This window comes from Natrix helvetica (assembly GCF_964273705.1).
Source record: "Natrix helvetica genome assembly, chromosome: 2".
Classification (NCBI taxonomy): Eukaryota; Metazoa; Chordata; class Lepidosauria; order Squamata; family Natricidae; genus Natrix; species Natrix helvetica.
In genome coordinates this window covers 185,268,901-185,288,881 of record NC_138552.1, presented here as the reverse complement: position 1 = coordinate 185,288,881, position 19,981 = coordinate 185,268,901, and the positions used below count along the sequence as shown (strand labels likewise).

The 19,981-nt window shown below is 38.1% G+C and overlaps 2 protein-coding genes across 3 annotated transcripts in view; both read left to right on the top strand.

Moving 5' to 3' along the window:
• The window catches only part of PDSS2 (decaprenyl diphosphate synthase subunit 2), a 96,459-nt gene extending 92,366 nt beyond the window's left edge, over positions 1-4,093 (top strand). The window contains exon 8 of the mRNA XM_081942306.1: positions 1,903-4,093. Within this exon, the coding sequence (XP_081798432.1) occupies positions 1,903-2,061 (159 nt within the window). The 3' untranslated portion in view covers positions 2,062-4,093. The remainder of the gene's footprint in view (positions 1-1,902) is intronic.
• A 12,896-nt stretch (positions 4,094-16,989) lies between these two features.
• The window catches only part of BEND3 (BEN domain containing 3), a gene marked incomplete at its 5' end in the record, with an annotated part of 20,946 nt that continues 17,954 nt past the window's right edge, over positions 16,990-19,981 (top strand). For both annotated transcript variants that reach the window (XR_014174546.1, XM_081943318.1), the window contains one exon: positions 16,990-17,365. Coding sequence is in view for 1 of the 2 variants with exons in the window: in XM_081943318.1 (XP_081799444.1) it covers positions 16,990-17,365 (376 nt within the window). The remainder of the gene's footprint in view (positions 17,366-19,981) is intronic.

Genomic DNA, 19,981 nt, shown 5'->3' with positions numbered 1-19,981 from the left:
GGTAGATTGCAAAAAAGTCATAAAATTTGGGGTTCAGATAGAATGATGTAAAGAATTTTGAAAATTAATGTTCAGTTGAAACCAGAACTGCTCTGTTGGTACTAATGGATAGTCAATAAGGAAAGAGTTGTGGAAGACTATCCTTGGGTATGATAGATAACATCTGTGAAGTTATTATATGCACACAAATGGAAATGCTCTGAAATACCCACGATGGAGGAATGGTTGGCAAATATAACAGAATTAGCAGAGATGGCAAAATTGACTTGACTGGAGAAAGTTAATAATTAACATTTATTAGCGATTGGACTTTTTTGTTGAAGGAAGAAAAAAATGAATTTGTGATTTGTGGGTTTAATAATTAGAGAGGGTAAACAATGGAAAGGAGGAGGCTACTTTGTAACTATATGGAGAGAGGATAAAACATAAATGTACTTACAACTGCTGCTAAGAAGACCAGAACCTTTCCCCCTTCCCCTTTCTTCCTTCCCTTCCCTCCCCTCCCCTTCCCTCTTTGCTGTATTTCTTTTCACTTTTTTATTTGTTACTTTCCTTACTTTTCCCTTTCAAAAATTGTATTGTTTTTTTATTCTTTAACATTACTTTAATAAAATTATATATATTTTTTAAAAAAATCAATGATAGAAAAGGCTTGTTGTCTGTGTTTCTTATGAAGTTGAAATGTTAGTAGGAAAGCAATGTTTTTTTTTTCCATTCAGGATGAGGGTTCCCTTTTCTCTTTTGCAGAAACAGAAGCTCATATAAGTGTTGCAAATTCTAACACTTCAAATGCCATTTAATCCAGCTACATTATTAAACATATGCTTCATATTTTCTAGCTGAATTTATGATCCAAGAGTATTAATTTAGAGTAGGCAAGCTGGTACCATCTTATGTTTCAAACTACAGCTCTCAAATATTTTGAGTTTTGACTAAAGTGACAGTTATGGTCTGAAACATCTGGATGTATCCTTAAATCCAAGAAGAAACTGTTACTCAGTTATTGTTTTGACTTTTGAATATCATTTCTTTAGTTTTCAGATTTTTTTTCAGAGAAATAGGTGTATTATACTTTTGTTGTGAAAATGCCAGTGTTTTGGCATTATAAATACTAAGCTACTTATTATGTCAAAAGTGTTCAAAAATTACAATTTAGGAATACTGTATATTTAAATTCTAAGGTGCCACAAGATTGTTCTATCTTGCAGGATTGTTTAATTGTTCATAATGAAATACTTTTACCAATCAAAGTTTCAAAAAAATTTGCACAGTGCAAGATCAGCACAAAGACCTGCATGATTGCCCTTAAAATATTAGGTGGAATATTCCCAAGAACTGAAGTGTATGTACATTATTTCTGGTTCTTGATTAATCCTATTGAGGTCTCGGTGCAGAAAAAAATGTACAGAGATCATTGTTACCATCTTGGAAAATGTATTCTGAAATTTCTATCCAATTTAAATTGAAAAATGTGTAAATAGCACAATATACATTGTTTGGAATGCACAACATGAAAATTATAGTATAGTAATGTATTTGCTGGTAGTGACATTTAATTCAAAATGTATATTCATGTGTTCATTAAATACAGAGTACTTTGTTTTATCCTTTCTAGTTAATTACACATCACACAGATGAATATTTGAAAGCTTTTTATGGTAGTTATGTTGTAACTGTAATAAAATGGCTTAATATTTGTACTTATCTGTAAATGATGGACTAATTTAAATCAATTAGACTGTTTCATTGATTTGAAGATACCAATATAATTTAAGTAATATAGTTAAATATGCCTTTGAAATCCAGTTCATGAAACTACAAAATCCATAATGTTTTCTTAAACATTCTGCATAGTGTTATTTCTGTCCAAGCTGATAATACTCTGCATGTGTTTTCTCACAGTTGCAAGATGCAATCAAGGCTAGCAAAGGTGTGACTTCAGCTATTGACCTATGCCGTTGCCATGGAAACAGCGCACTGGAAGCTCTAGATTCTTTCCCTCCCTCTGAGGCCAGATCTGCCTTAGAAAACATTGTTTATGCTGTGACAAGATTTTCATAATGTAGAATTGGGAGGGGGAAACTGCTATTCATTTGCGGAAACAAGCCGAACAGAACAGGTGATTGCAAAAGTCAGATCTGTCATTGCTAGTCCAAATGCATTTGTGGCTTTAAAAAAAAAAAAACGTGTTTCTGTACCATTCACTACATTCCCTAATGAACACGTCTCCTTCGGAACTGCTGCAAACAAAATTAGGGAAAAAAAGGTCAAATAGTTTTCAGTTGTCATGCCAGAAGCACACTTGAGGCTGCACTGGTAGAAATAATTAATGACACAAGCTTCTGTGACCTCAGCAAATGGACAGGAAATAAGTCCTTATTGATTGGACATAGTCAGGGATGGCGCCAGCAGGGTGGCCTGTGGTTTTCCTGCAGAGGAGAAGACAGAGGGGGCCATGAGGCTGCAGGTGTTGGGAGCAGTGGTTTTTAAGCACATTTTTAAGCGGAGTTAAAAGTAGAATTAATGTAGCAATGTATCAACACAAAAAAGCAGCTTGATGAATTGGCAGAAAGTAACACATTTTTTTAAGTCAAACTACTTCAAATGTTTCTGTAGCACTTTCTGTGCGCCCTGAAATATGAAATAACCTTGTAACTATTCACGTTTAAACAGGTTACTGAAAGAGCGATGTACGTATGGAAAGCGTTTACTGTGATGTTGAATTGTTTGTGAAATTCTGTTCTGTTTGTGTAATTCTGATTAAAAAAATGGAGCTTTAAACCGTGTTTGCTTTTTCTATATCGTCCAAAAACAAATACCGTATTTTCCTACATTTACCCATAATTTTTTCTCAGTTTTCATTTTTGACAAATGATAAATCAATTTCTGCTTCAATTTCCTATCATAAAGGATTAAGTGATAGTTCTTCCTCTCTTCCCTCCGTACAGGATTTCATTCCCTGAATGGATGTATAAGAAGTGTTTTAACCTTACTGTGTCAAATGTTAAAGTCCAATTACAGAGAGAATACATGGTATATCAGAAGCCTGCAATCAGACACTGTCTCTATTTTGTTCATAGGAGATGATTTTTGTGGTTTGCATGCTTGCAATCTGAGAACATCGTTGACAAGAAGGCTGAGTTTACATAAATGATCCAGATTGAGACTCAGCTACCTTTCTTCCTTGTGTGGTGTAATTACAGCCCAATCTGGAGACAGCTAGCACAGCAAACAGATTTCATTACATTGCTCTTTCAAACACTAAGTGGAGTTATTTTAGTTAATTTTTTTTTCTCAGTGTCTCTCCAGTGATGTGAATACACCTTCTGCATAATGGCAAATATTTCACCAACAGAAACATTATTTTTTTAAATTGAATATTTAGTTTCACTCATGAGGTACACATGAGGAAGTTATGCATTTTCAAACCTTGACTAGACTGGACTTTTAGTACTTTACTTGTTTCCAAAAATATTATCACATGTTTAATCTTTTTTAAGTACATGAATAAATCAAACTATTTCAGTCCTAAGGGACATTCAGTTTTGAAGGATGGACGGATGGACAGATGGATAGCATTTTTTTTAATTCAAATACATTTCACCATTAAGGGTTACTTTTTAAAATTAGCACATGTAACATAATAATTTGAAATTTACAAAATTATTATCAACATTAGACTACATATGCCACCAATTTAATCTTATAGCAGTCCTTGTAATAAATATGTAGAAGTACCCACAAAAAGGACACAGAAATAATACAGCTAAATTATTAAGATACTCAGATTTTGATAAAAGTAGATGGGAAAGTGAAATGGCTGCAAAATTGTCAGAATTTTTAACAACTTCAATTTTTATTTAACAATATCTTTTTAGCCTAACAATTGCTTGTTTATGGAGGACTTTCTGGCTATAGACGCTTTCATATTTATCATCTGATAAAATACACAAGGGACCTTAGGGGAAAGTTATGTCACGTGAACAGAAATCTTCTCATGCAATCTTAATTTTTCTATACTTTCAGGAATCTGAAAATAGGAACATTTGGTATTATTGTGTAGTATTTAGCTTCTACTACAATTTTTTAAAAATAGCAATTGTAATTAAATGGATTCTGAATTTTCAGAATAATTTAAATACATCAAGTTTAAATACACCAGAGTTACCATGTGGCAAATTGGGCAGCTAATAATTATATGTATGTTTGTCCATACTTGTATTTTTATGTTTTTATTGTACGCCGCCCCGAGTCCTCCGGGAGAGGGTGCGGCTAAGAAATAATAATAATAATAATAATAATAATAATAATAATAATAATAATAATAATAATAAATTAAGACAGACAGATTGATAAGATACGCACCGGAAACACATTCCTTGTGTATGTCTAATCACACTTGGCCAATAAAGCCTATTCTATTCTATTCCAAATAAATTAGGTGGGTACTTTGTATGTATGCCTAATTCATAGGGGAGATATGTGGCTTATCACGGTTGTGAGGACATTAATACTGCTCAATAGTTGTTCCTCGATATTGACATTTTAGAAATCATTAATTTTGATATCAGCTTTTCATTCATCTTTAAAAGTTTGTTTTCTAAGTATTAGTGTTAATAATCTCTAGTCAATATTGTATAAATACCATACTCAATATAATGTATTAATTCTGTTTTATAATAATACAATAAAACCAAAGAAGAGAAAAGCTCCCCTTGATTCTTGTGCAGGAGTACATACCATAATTTTAGGCATAGAACACATGCTATATCAAGGGAAAGTGCCAATCTAGCACCTATTTGCAGTAAGACGGCTTTAAAGAAAATGACCATTTTCTCATGGAAATAATTTCATTTTAGAGATATGTCAGACATCTTGAAACAGACTAAAAAAATAATGCATTGGTGGGCAAAATCAAGTTTTATTGGAGAGTTCAGTGAAAAATGTTTGCCAATTGAACTATAGGAAGTTGAAGATATATTTGAATAGATTTTCTGTAATGCCTTACACTGCAAAATCACAAGTTACCAATTTCTATACAAGCTCACTTCTAATCAAGTTTTCTGGCTCTGATATGTAAACCAATACTTGGTTCAATATATAACTGAAGATTAAATAGGGCAAACAAATCCATTATGTAAATAAGTATAAATTAAAAATGGTACACTACATCTGTAAGAGATAACATGATTTTTTTTCCATTCAAGTTTGCTGATGTGTATCGTAATAATTCTACTTATTCATAGAGTCATAGGATTTTTATATCTGGTTTTATTTTATATTTCAGGCATTGGAATCCTAATCTCTAACTAAAGGCAAGTCATAATCTCTCCTGAATCTATGAAGGTTTTAGGAAACATGATCAAGTGGCTCAGTTCTGTTGGGATTGTGTTAGAAATCACTCCCATTTCCTGAATTAAGGTTTCGGTCTAACACTGTAATTAGTACAGGCAGAATGCAGAAACTGATCCATTCTGTAAATCTTTTTGAGATAGTTGAAACCTAACAAAAACAATCAGCAATGTACTGCTGGAAAATAGAGCACATTCTTTATTAACATCACATCTCTCATCCTACTGACTTTTTTCCCTTATGTTTACTTTCAATGACAGCGTTTTTTTCCCTTAAGGCACACTTTTTATGGTACATCCAGGTTTTTTATCCAGTGTTTCTATTAAAACACTTTAAAATGAAAGTGTCTTGGGTTACTTGTGTCATCCATTAGGGTTGGTGTCTTATTTTGAAAGACCTGGGGGTGAAACCTAGTGTTTTCATACACAGTATAGTTATTAACAAGAGACTCATAAATACTTCTGTATTAGGTCAACCTATCCTCTATACCCTACAGGACATCAATATCATTTTTGTTTACTGAAGGATTATTAAGAAATGAAATCTTCAAGCAGCTGCCTGCAACAATTCATCTTTCTATTCTATAGAGTGTTTGAATGCAGTACACAACTTGGTGGCCTTGATCAGTAAATTCACATGGCTTAAATCTAAAAGAAAATAAACCTACAGAAGTGGAAACGAGTACACATTCAAAGAAAATACGTTGTTTTTGTAATTGTTTTTCATATTCTTCTAAGATTACTGACATGCTGTATTATTGATTTGGTGATGTGCTGTATAGACATTCTCTGCATTAGTCAAAAGAATACTTTGGCTCCCCCGTGTGTAACAGATTCTCTCACATCCACAAAATTTCTGAATAAATTATGTCACTACATTTTTAATGCTTGTGCTTGAATAATTCTTCCATAATACAAAATTGAGTGCTGTTTTTAAAAAACGTTTTTGATGATACTTGTCAATAGTACATTGTTTAATTGTATAACTTGTGCTGCTTGGTAAAAGTACATCATTTTGTGAACACCACACATTTAAAATATTTTACTTATTGCAATATAAGAGATTTGAAAGTTTTGAAAAACTGAAGGTGGGGATAGAATTTTATCTCTCCTCAATTCAACCAATGAAATTGATTGGAAAATATATGTATAATTACAGCATGTAATAAACCTGTAGAATAAAACAGTAGAAGATGTGATAATTAGTGCTGCTAATTGTAATGGTTTTAAACGGGGGTTGGATAAATTCGTGGAGGAGAGTCTATAATTGGTTATTAGACTTGAGACTCAGATTTCAAGCAATTTCAATTTGTTTCCCCTTCGTGTAGCTGAGATGGGCACAGCCTGCATGTGATGCATCCGGCCTGTGGACCGCCAGTTTGAACTCCTTTATTTATTTAGCGTATGGCAAATATATGGACTTATAGTAGTAGTTCAAATGTTAATGTCCAGTCCACCCAGCCATTCAAGGACAGGGTGGTCTATGTTGAAAAAAATCAGACATTGGGCTGGTGTAAGCTCTTGATGGACATGTGGACCCAATGTGGTGGATACTTTGTTGAGGAGCACCACAGTCACACTGAGGGGTAGAGACAAGACCCCACTTAAACAATGAATCCTGGCAGACACCATGTTGGGTATGGATCCTGTTCAGAATTGACCAATGCTGGTGAGGAAGATCAAAACCTGGCACCTTTTGTGTAGCGTCATCTATGTAACTGACTGTTTCTGGGTGTTCAGCAGCCCATTCGGCTTTCCATTGTGTGTTGATGTCAAAATTGTTAAGACAGCTGTTGAGCGAGTGCCAGAGAGGGCTTCTTGGATTTAAGTCTGCTAATTGATAGATGAGTTTGAACCCCTGTTCTAACTGGATGGGGGAGGGATGGAAGGATCATATTTCATATTAACCATTTGGGGGGTTAATCTGCACCTCAGGGTCACCTGAATCAGAGTGCAAATGGGTTTGGAATCTTCTTGGAACTGCTGAAAGGACTGCATTGTAGACAGGAAATAGGTGGTGTTGTATTCCTTCCCCTCTGTTGAGGCAAGGATGTTCAATTCTAACATAGATGGCCTCCTTTACCCCTCTTTAAACCAATGGCTCTTCCAATCCAGAATGTGGAATTTGCTGACTTCAAAAGAATGACCTTTGTCTTTTAAATGCAGATGGACTACTGAATCATGTCCTGAGGGGTTTTTTTCTCTTGTGTTGTGCCATGTATCTGTGAAGTGGTTGTTTTGTTTCTCCAATGTATAGATCTGCATCTCACTGCATTGTATTGCGCATATCACTTAATTTGTGTCTGAATATTTTATCGTTGAGGTAGACAACCTTCTGTCTTGGTGTATTCTTGGGTTTAAAGTATGCATGTATGTCCTGTTGGTTGAAAAATCCTCCTGAGCTTTACAAATATTCCTGCAAAATATGGAATGATGTTGCTTTGTTTGTTGTTCTCTTCTTTGTCTGTTATGGAGGAGCTCCTGCTGGGTCTTTGGCTGGATTTGATAAAGGCTGTTTGGATAGTTAAAAATTCTGAGGATTTCCTTGATGTATTTTAGTTATTTTTCTTTTTGCTCTTTACTGGTAGGTAAACTTTCAGCCCGGTGATGTAGGTTTTTTATTTTTCCCCTTTTGTGCTCCAATGGGTGGTGATTTCACATAAAGCACAAATAAATGAATTAAAAGTAACACAATTATTTGTAGTGGTACCGAACTTAGCTGTTTCAATATGGGTATTTATGTAAGCAAACTTGCCATTATCCCAACACTTTATTTGATAAAGTACAAAAACATGTAAGGAGAGTGGGATCTTTCAAAGGTTAAAAAACAGAGCACATTATCAGCGATGTAAGTAGTTGAGATGAAAAACCAGATGAGAAAATCAGGTATCTGGAAGAAGACAGAATATTGGAGGAAATCCCGGGGGGGGGGGGAGGTAGCTCTCGCCTATAATTAATCTACAATGTTAAGAAGAGGGCAGGAATAAGAGTAAAGGACAAAGAGGACATCTCAGAAGTTCATATAGTTCGAAAGTTATAATGATTTTATCTTCGCAATTGACAAGTCCAAAGCCAGTTGAGAATATGCATGATTGAGTACTCAAAACAAGACAGACTGACTTCAGAGGATAATTAGAACTGCAGAAAAAACTATTACTACCAACCTGCCTTCCATTGAGGACCTGTACACTGCACGAGTCAAAAAGAGGGCTGTGAAAATATTTACAGACCCCTCGCATCCTGGACTTAAATTGTTTCAACTCCTACCCTCAAAACGAAGCTATAGAGCACTGCACACCAAGACAACTAGACACAAGGAACAGTTTTTTCCCGAACTCTGTTAAACAAATAATTCCCTCACCACTGTCTAACTATTCACTAAGGCTGTATTACTATTACTATTAGTCTTCTCATCGTTCCTATCATCCATCTCCTCCCACTTATGACTACAGGACTGTAACTTTGTTGCTTGTATCCTTACGATTTATACTGATATTGTTTCCTGATTGCTTATTTGTACCCTATGACTATCATTAAGTGTTGTACCTTATGATTCTTGATGAATGTATCTTGTCTTTTTATGTACACTGAGAGCATATGCACCAAAGACAAATTCCTTGTGTGTCCAATCACACTTGGCCAATAAAGAATTCTACTCTATTCCATAAAGAATTCTATTATATTCCATTCCATTCCATTCTATAAAAAGAATTCTATCATTTGGTCAAATTATTAGTGTATATGTAGGTATATAGCAAAGCATAAAACCAAAATTTTGACAATGATAGCATTAAAAATGCACCTTAGGGTTTCATTTCATATTTAAATGTTTATTATAAATACGAAGCTACACATTGGTAGTTTCATTTGTTTCATTTACTTACGGTAAGATTACCTTTTTAAATTTTATTTTGCGAATAGCTTCAAATTTTTAATTAAAATAAACTAGTGCTTCCACAGAGATCAGAGAGCAAATCTGGAATATCATATTAGGCTTCCCTTCTTACGATGTGGAATTCATTGGCATAACCATAAACAAGATTTGAAGGTAAAAAAATATGTACCTTTCCTACAAGTGTGCAACTGCCTTCTTTGATTTAAGGAATTTCAGGAAAGTGTCGCCTCGCTCACTCTACAATATATTACCTTCAAATCCAAAATTTGCATTGCCTAGGAACATTATTAATATTTGAAGCCAAACACTGTAGCAGATACATAAAATAGAAATCAGGCTAGAACAAAAAAGTGGCAACATCACAGAACAACACTTGAAGATACTGTATATTGTCCACTTTTTCAGTAGGCATTAATACTTGTACATACTAAATTACATACTAAATTAGGAGCAGAGATCAGATTTATAGTATAATTGCATATTTCTTTGTACTTTACAACTCCATTCAATGGTAACTGTTCAAGCTCTAGCTATGCAAATTACTTATCTTAAACCAATCGTGCAGTTTTTTGGAACAGATCTATACACATCTACTCCAAAAGCCACTGAACTGAATGGAGTTTATTCCAAGATATATAGATGTGAGCATAAAACTATCACTTTCTTTTGAAGTAGAGTTTAAAATGGTTATTCTTCTTAATAAGTAGTTAAGAGATTTGTAGCATAGATTAGAACAGCAATTTTCCATAGATTAAAATTCCACAGATTAGAACATAGATTAGATCACAAATTTAGAATTGTTATCTTGTACATTATAAAAATGGAAATAGATCTGTATGTAACAAATGGAATACACAGATCTCTTTAAAGTAGAAAGCAAATAAAAATAAGGCAGTCAATGAATAAATAATGTTATAAATTAATTTTAAAAAATAAATTTGACATAATACAAACCAATGAACCAAAAGCACAAAATATTCAAAATGGCTGGCTGTAACCTAAAAATGTGCAACTTTATTCTTTAGGCACCCAAAAACTTTCTCTGCAGAGTTTCTCAGAAAGCAAAGTTGCCCCAACACTGCCAAATAAATTAATAACAAGGCAGAAATGCTAGAAACTTTTACTATGAAAATTTTAGAATGTGATTATTTTAGTGTTACCATATTTTTGAGTATAAGTATAGAGTATAAGACACACCAAGATTTTGAAGGTTAATTAAAAAAAAGTTTTTGCCCTCCCTGCCCCCCAGGAATACTCTGCAGGCCTCTCAAACCTTCTGCACGCCCCATTTTCTGTGGTAAGGGGGCATGCAGAGTTTGAGAGGCCTGCAAGGTGGCCTTGGGGGGCGGGGAAGGCAAAAATGTGATGCGTGGGGTGTTTGGGAGGTGAAAACGGGGCATACAGAGGGTGTGGAAGGCCTGTAGGGGGCAGGGGAGGACAGAGAATGGACTGTTTTCGTGAAAATGGGTCCATCTTTTGCAAAGAACGGGGCGTGCAGAGTTTGGAAGGTCTGCAGAGTGCTCCTGGGAGCTGGGGAGGGCAAAAAACATTTTTTTGTGAAAAACAGGCCAGTTTCTTGTTCGTTTTTGTCCTTCCCAGCCCCCAGGAGCACTTTGTAGGCCTCCCAAACCCTCTGCGCATCCATTTTTGCAAAAAACAGGATGCGCGGGGTGGGGTTTTGGGGCCAAAAATGCTATATTCAGTGTATAAGACGCACCAAAATTTTCACCCTCTTTTTTCTACTCCAAAAAATATAATTTTTTATTTAACCATGATTCCTTAAAAAATGCTCTTTCAATTACAAATCGGTTACGAGGTTTGTTCCCTTGACATCTAAAGAGTAATTTAAAGACATTGAAAAAGAAGCAGAAAGCACTTCTGAATTAATGCTTTTGTTACAAATATCTAAATATTTATTTTGTAGATATGAAAATTGTGGAAAACAAGCTTACAAATACTGGGCAGTATACCTGAAGTAGGGTTGCATATTATTTCTTTTCAATCTTAGAGAAAAAAATTAAATAGCATTCTGGATAAATAACTAAGATCCTGCAGGGTCCCTTCTGGGCCTAAGTCCCCTAATAGCAGTGATGCCTGAGGCCAATACTACTTGTAGAAATTAGATGTAGTTCAAATTGGATTTTTTTGTTTGTTTCAGAAACATAGTGGGTTTAAAGAAATATGCTTTTTTTCTATTTTGTGTGTCCAGGGTTGGCTAAGTATAATGTAAAAAAACATTTTCAGGTTAACAAAAACTACAGAACTAAGTACAATTATTTTAATACACTAGTTACACTTCAAATTAAAGAAATATCGATGGTTTCCATTCTTTTAATAGATGTGAAGATGAAAAATTTATCCTAACAAGTTCAGTTTATCACGTAGGGGTAAAGAAAACTAATCATAACTAAAATCCATTACCTAAGAGACTAGATTTCAAGATATTAAGTTGTTGATATTTTCAAGCAAAATTATCCCAATTTGGTTTATAATATGCTAAAATAAATTCATTATAACATTTGGAGTTGAGAATGATAGTGAGTGAATAAGTGTGTGTGTGTGTGTATGTGTGTGTGCATTAAAGTAAGTCATAAATTTGACCTAAGGTAAAATATAAGGATGAGGAATTTCTGGACTCTAGAACACAAAGTGATACTCAAATGAACTGGTTAAACACTGACAGTAAAAATGGCTTTAACATTAGGGAGATCTATTGGGAGAAAAATAAAAAGAGAAAACAGATAGAGGCAGGTGCATAAAATATACAGTCATGTACTATACACTTTATACATAGTATAATTTACCATATTAGAATAATACAGACAACATTTTCATCCCTTTTATATTTATTTTATAAATGGACAATGTTGTCTGACACAGGTATCTCTACAGCTTTCTTTTGATAAAAGTGGTTAGAAGCAGCTATAAAAATTAACAACTAAAAGTACATGTTGGCTGTATTTTAAACAAAAAATCTTGGTTACCGTAATTACCATAGTCATGTATTATTTCATTTTCTGTTCATTATGGCATGTAAGCCTAGTATTGTAGCTTCTTTGTCACCAAGACCTTATATTTTTTGTATATAATTTGATTATAAAAGCCACTAATTTTGTTTTAGAGAGCTGGCTGGAGTTAAATGGCCCATGTTATTCAAGCTTTGTAGTTTTTTAAGATATGCAAATATAGCAGATTCTATAGCAAAACCTGGCTTCTAGCAGCAACGAATGTAGCATCCTCTGCACTACCAGTATGACTTCCTCTGCCCTAGTGCAAGAATGTATAAGAGAAAGAACATAAATATTTCATACTTCAAGTAGTAATTCCTTAGGAAATTATTCTTTGAATTTTTGAAATTAATAGAAATACTATAAAGGTAAATAAAGCGTTAGTACATACAATATTGCCCCAGAAAAAAGCTATTATCCCCAATAGGAGAAACTTTCCTCCAATATAGGTAGTCAATTATAATTGAGCTGACAATTTTGGTAATGTCATCATGGTCATTAAGCAGATCACATGATGACATCCAATTTTCCTTTTTTTACGGCAATCATAAAGCAAATGTGATGGTCATTACTAATCCTTTGTTTGCTATGGAGAACTTTTTGGCAGAAACTGGAAATAAATACTGGTTTCTGGCAAAATATGTAAAACACGATCACAATTGCAGTTGTTGCAAACAGCCATAAATGAAGGCTAGTTGTCAAGCACCCAAAATGCAGGCACATGACTGCATAAAGGAGAAGCAGCCATCTAAATGTCAAATATGGATCAAAAGTATCCTTTCGGAAGGTCCACCATACCGTTTAATGGTCACTAAGCAACTAATAAATCAATGACTATCTATACTCAGAATCTAGCATAAGTGTTTCAAATGTGTCTATATTTAAAGCATTCAAATTTTACTTTTATTGCCTAATAGATTATACGTATTTCTAAATTTTGTATGCATTGAATACATATAATAATAATGGATTAAATAAACAACATCTACACATTTTTACAATGCAATAGCAGAGTTGGAAGGGGCCTTGGAGGTCTTCTAGTCCAACCCCCTGCCTAGGCAGGAAACCCTATACCATTTCATACAACTATCCAACATCTTAAAGACTTCCAGTGTTGAGGCATTCACAACTTCTGGAGGCAAGCTGTTCCACTGATTAATTGTTCTGTCAGGAAATTTCTCCTCAGTTCTAAGTTGCTTCTCTCCTTGATTAGTTTCCACCCATTGCTTCTTGTTCTACCCTCAGGTGCCTTGGAGAATAGTTTGACTCCCTCTTCTTTGTGGCAACCTCTGAGATATTGGAACACTACTATCATGTCTCCCCTAGTCCTTCTTTCTCTTAAGCTAAACATACCCAGTTCCTGCAACCGTTCTTCGTATGTTTTAGTCTCCAGTCCCCTAATCATCTTTGTTGCTCTTCTCTGCACTCTTTCTAGAGTCTCAACATCTTTTCTATGTGGAATACTGAATGCAGTATTCCAAGTGTGGCCTTACCAAGGCATTATAAAGTGGTATTAACACTTCACGTGATCTTGATTTTTGTATAAATAATATTGATGTGCCAATGTAAACAAAGTCATAAATGTTAACAGTGTCTAGTTTCTGAAAAATAATGGGACTGTGGGATATTTCAAAGGATACTTCACATTTGATTCACTCTGAATAATTCAGAGAAATGTAATCAGCATAATTATAAAATCTAGAATACAAAGAGCATCCAAGAGCAATGCTCACTTCTCTTGGCAATTGAAATGAAATAACTATTGTATTTGATGCTTAAGAATAGTATAACCAATATAATAGAAATGTATATTCAATTTTGGGTTAATACCTAGTTGGTTAATGAAATGTCTGCAAGCAAAGAACCAACTCAGAGCAATAAGAGCAATAAGAGCTCCATAAATTTGGAATCCCTCAATAGGTTGCAATCAAAACTTTTATAGAAAGCAATGTGGCAAGGATATTAGTATTGTGTAAAATTGTTTAATTATATGCCATTCAGGGCAAGTATACAAAGTATACAAAGTATACAAATCCCACTCAGTGGGATTATGGCAGCTATGTGTATTTAGCACAGTTGTTTGGTTTTAGTTTCTATACTTAATGGGGCCTAAGAAGCTAAATCAAATACCCCATGACAAAAACTGGTATTTTAAGATCTAATTCGAAGGGAGGATTCACCCTCCATGAAGCTATTTTACAATTTACAGATACATGTTATAACAGTAACATATATATTTATATATTTCTAAGTTTGTGAAGTTTATTGGCGGGGGGGGGGGGAGCAATTGATGGCACACACGAGATTATCACACATACAGGTATGAAACAACAGCATTTGGATGATTTATGTCAAGGAACACTTCATTAATTTAGCATTGCAGTTTGCCATCTATACCACTAGTGATTTATTGTATATAATTGAACTTTTATTGACTATCTTGCATTGCAACTTTTTTCCTACACCATGACATACTGCAGTGCTACAAATTTAATCCATAAGGATTTGAAGGTATATAACTCCAATAAATATTGTAGATCATATTTTATTAAATTATAAAATTGTTAAAATAATAATGTAGACAAGACCCAATTTGGTCTAGGGCTGTGATGGCACTGGAGGCTCTCTCTCTCTCTCCCTGCCCCCACCCCAAATGGCTCAGCGTGAACTGGGAGGAACCTCGCAGAGGAAAAGGAGGAGGGAGGAAGGGGGGGGGGGAGAAACGGAGGAGAAAGAGAGGGAGAGGGAGAAAGAGAAACAGAGAAAAAGAGAAATGCAACAGAGAAGATACTGAGCCCTGACGGACTTGCTTTTAAGAAAAGCGTTTGGGGGCTTGAACTTGGTGCTTCAATAGATCCAAGGGTTAAATAAAACGGCAGAGAGAGTTGGGGAGGGGAAGGTAGAGAACGTCAATTCCCGTGGAAAATGAGAAGCAGATTTCAAGAAAACGTTTCATCCCACAGCAGGGCTGTGGTTCGTGGAAAACAGGAAAGCGCCCGGCTTTCCGCTGGGTGATCTGCTACTTTTCCTCCTCTATGTTTTTCCTGGCTTTGGGGAGGGGTCCTTAGGTTGTCGTATGTCCCCCACCCTCAATCGCCCGCCCAACAAAGAGAAGTTCTGAAAGTGCCAGCAAAAGGGGCCAGGAGAGGAAAGGAAGATCCTAAGTTAGAAGATCCCAAATGAAGTTAGAAAGCCTGGGTCCCAAACCGAGCTGGCTTAACTGGGATAGGGGGTAGAGCTTCACCAAGGACCCTCCTCTCCTTTCCCCTCCTGAGATCGCCCACTTTCCCCCAAAAAGCAGAGGGCGTCAGTATTTAGAGGGAGAGTCTCCCAACTTCCCCCCTTTGTGTGTGTCACTCTTTCTCTTTCTCCCCCTCCCTCCGTTTCTCTCCCCACTTTCCTTCCTCCTCCTTTTCCTCTGCACTGTTCCCCCCCAGTTTTTAACGCTGAGCCATTGGGGGAGGACAGAGGGAGAGAGACGGATTGAGGGGCGCAAAGAGATGGGGGCGTCCCATTTTGAGAAGCCTCTCTTCGCAAAAGATCGCCGAGAGTAGGAAAGGGAGGATTCCCCACCCCACTCAGCTCTGTTTTCGATGGGAGGCTTTTCCCACCTCAGAGCTGTTTCCCTTCGCAAAGGATCGCTGAGAGGAGGAAAAGATTCTAGGGGTTAAGTCACCAGGCTAGAAACCCAAGACTCTTGAGCTCTAGTCCCACTTAGCTATGAAAGCCAGCTGTGAGCCAGTCCCTCTCTTAGCCCAACCCACCTCACAGGGCTGTTGTTGTGGGGAAAATAGGAAGAGGAAGGAGTGTTAGGTATGTTTGCTTGTTATTTATAAAAATGATAAAGGTGGAATAAAAAGAAAAAGAAAACTAATGCCTTAAGAGAACCATAGTACTGAAGAAACCTTACCACACAACTGAGATAGCATATAGTTATTACAAAAGGTCCACAGAAATACTTCTTAACCGTCATCATTAGGACATTTTCCAAGACATTATGTGGCAAATGTCAGGAAACTGCCTCCATGCAAGGCACCGCTAATGGCCTTGCAAGGGCGACCGAGCCAGAGGCGTCTTTCACGCGTTTCTACTTTCTCAAGATGCGCCTTAAGCAAAATTTAATAAAACTCAAATTCGAGGGCGAATTCTTCCACTTTTCCGCTCACACATGGGCACGTAGCAGCAGGGCTCCAAAAAACACAACCACCAACCTCTTGCCTTTCGCCCCACGCCGAGTGGATACAAAAACGATCGGGGAAAGCTTTTCTAAGAAAGCTCTACGCTTAAGTTAGCTCATGGTGGATTCTCCCGACCGGCGTGCCCTGTAAGAGGTTCAGCCTGCCCAAAATAGTAGCACTTGCGGGCATCACAGCCCTTTCTTTTTCCACCCGGGGAAAACCCCATCCCTGCCTCTACCACGCGGCCTACGATCCCGAAGGGAAGGAAGGGAGACAAAGCAAGCCGATGACTTGGTAGTCGGCTTGCTGTGACGACGTGGGAAGAAAGGGGATGGGAGAAATGTGGGGCGGAAGTGGAGAGAAAGAGCAGGAGAGTGGCAGCGTGTCCCCTAACGGCTTTATCCACCAGCCCATAATCACGGGGACGTGGGCGGGGCTCAGAAGTGCACGCGGGAGGAGGACGGGGGGTGGGGGTGCGTTCCATGCATGCGGGTGGAACCCAAGAGGGCGCTGGATTCCTTTTTTTCCTCGAGCGGGAGCGCGCGCGCGCGGCGGCAATGCCTGGACTTCGTCAGCCCGCCTGCTGGCGCGCCCCCCTCCTTCTCCTCCTTCCCTCCCCTGCACATTCTGTGTCCCGGGTGGCCGCAGCAGTTCCTCGGGGCCCAGTGTCCTTTTGCGGAAATGACACACGGTCCCGTCACGTCACGCGAGAGCGGAGCGCGCGGACCCTCTCGCTCACAAGATACACGCGTGCACTCACACACGCACACTCACACAAAGCGCCAAGGGGGAGGGAAAGCCGGGGGAGCCAGACACGGCCGTTCTTTTTTTTTTTCTTTGACATTTATTTATTTTTTTTAAAACACCCACAAACCCACCCGAGACCAAGAGTCCCCACCCTCCTTTTTTCCACAGTGCCTAAGACAGAGCCAGGTAAGCCCCTTCCCTCTCCCCAACTTTCTCAGCTTGGGCCCCGAGGCGGCCCCCCCCTCCCCGCGCGTTATCTCTTTGCGGTGCGCTGCCGGGATGACTGGCTCCGCGGCTCGGAGAGCGGGCGCGTCGGGCGGTCTCCCCTGCTGGCGCAGAGCGGCTGTGGGAGCCATGGCCGGGTTCTCGCGGCCGAGCAGCCCGGCCGCCGCCACCACCACTACCGCCGCATTCGGTCAGTGGGAGGGAGGAAGGAAGGAAAGGCTATTTCCCCTCCTCCTGCCGGGCTTCCAGCTTTCCCACAGAGGGGGTTTCTTCCGCGGGATTGTGGTGGACTGTACGGGGTGAGGAAAGGAAAGCCTTGTGGCAGCTGCCGCGAGCAACGGGAAGGGAGCCGCGCTGCTAGGAAGGGCCGGTTGGGAAAGGTGCTTCAGCGGGTAACCAGCGAGCCCGGCCGTGGCCCCAGCCCGCCTTCTCTCCAGTTTGCTTCAAGTCCCACCTCTCTCGTCCCCGTTGCCTAGAAACTGCTCCTCGGATGGCAACGGGGATCCTCTTTTTTGCGACTGCTGGCGGGGGCTGGGGGCTGGCACCGTGGCTGCTGCGCCTGCCGACCGCGGCACTGTGGCCGATTAAGTTCTTTAAAGTTTCTCTCTTGCCAGTCAAGTTTGCGAGGGAGAGGGAATGTGTCCCTCGCGTCGGCCATTTGGTGTGGGGGTGGGTGGGTGGAAAAAAGGATAGCCACGTGACCCGCTGTCTCGCAATCGTATAAAGGGAGGGGGGTTGCTGAATGTCTTGGTGCCCTAGGTTACTTTAGCCAAAGGGTTGCGACAACCATTACTGAGAATCTACAGACTTTTACATTACCTTAGTGGACCAGTTTTCCTGACCTAAATAGTTCTTTCGGGATAAGCCTTTTTAGTCCTCATGGTCGAATTGGCCAGAGACTTGAGAAGTAACATAAGACAGCAGAGCAAGGTAGATAGGGAGCTCAGAGGAGCAAGCACAGAGGTATGAACCTGCCCTAAGGAAGAACCTGCTGAATCTATTTCTGCCAGCACCAACTGCAAGATGGTGCTGGCAGAAATAGGGACTTGGTAATGTAAGGTTTGAGAATAGTTGAGACCCATAGAAGTTTGAGAGCACATCCAAGTCACAATGAGCCAAACATGAGATTAAAGGGAAGCTTGAATAACAATCAGCATTTAATCTTTGATCAAAGCTTAAAGACATGATGGCCAGTTGTTCCCAACATACCCCAAGGATATGCAGGGAAGAACTACCCTTCAGAGAAAGTGTAGCTCCTTTTTATACAGTTAAGAGACATAGAATAACATCCTGGCTTTACAGTACTCCTCACTAGCCTTATCAGCATTATCTCTTTCCTCTGTTCCCAGGATTGGCCCTCTGGCCCCCTGTTGTGAAGGGCACAGATCAAAGGTGAGATACATTCTTAGGCAGAAGGTGGGACATATCAAAGGTGTCAATTTTGCAGCTCTTTACAGCTCCATTCTATGCCCATAGATTGAAGATTGATAAGAGTTCAAATGGCAAGGATTTGACATTTGCCAGATATTCTACAGACCAAAATAACATTGCCCCAAGAAGTCAGTTGCAGGGAACAAAAGGCACTTTTGTTCCCTGCTAGCATGCAACCTTATATGTCACAAATGCAAGGCATAATATATGTGTGTTACAGAAAACAAATATTTCTACTAATCAACAAGTTTGAATCCTTATTACTAGTCCCCTTCATTCCACCCTTTTATTTAAAAAAATGGAATGCTTTCCATTGTAATAAAGATATTGCCAAATCAGGTGAAGTCAACTACCCCAGTTCAAGGCTACACTGAGATGTGTGCGATCTTCGCCACTTTGGCAGTTTTTCCCCTGTATAGCTTTTTCCCCGGTCATCAATTTTGTAAACAAAATTTGTGAGATAAATTTTCCACAGATACATCATTTTGTTAACAAATTATGTAAAGCAAACGTATTCTGGGATATAGTTGTTGTAAAAGTTAGAGCACTAGCAGTTGCATTAGTCATTATTTCAAGCATTGGCTGTAACCTTATAATTCTATTCAGCATATATACACATGCTTCATACCATCGGCTAGGTACATAGGCAAACCTTATAAGCCATCTGGAGCATGCTAATTAAGAGTTACCACATCCGTCCATAACCCACTCTGTCTAGTTATATTTACAACTGAGTTACTAGGTTTAATTCCAGACTGCAAGGTAATAGCAAAGAAAACACCCTTGCTTGGAATGTATGATTTTTCACACTTGTCATTGCATTACATTCTCTTCCTATTTGTCCTATGCATAAGAAAATTATTCTCAAATATCGAATCATTGCATTACATCAATACATCTTATCTCTTCAGGGATTATGATTTCACTTTCTCTTGGGACTACTGTGGTCTGATTCAATGTCCCAATATATATGAAGTTTATATGGGAGCAATCATAATTACAGTTGCAACTCGAAAAATTAGAATATCATGCCAAAGTTCATTTATTTCAGTAATGCAACTTAAAAGGTGAAACTTAATATATGAGATAGACTCATTACATGCAAAGCAAGATAGTTCAAGCTGTGATTTGTCATAATTGTGATGA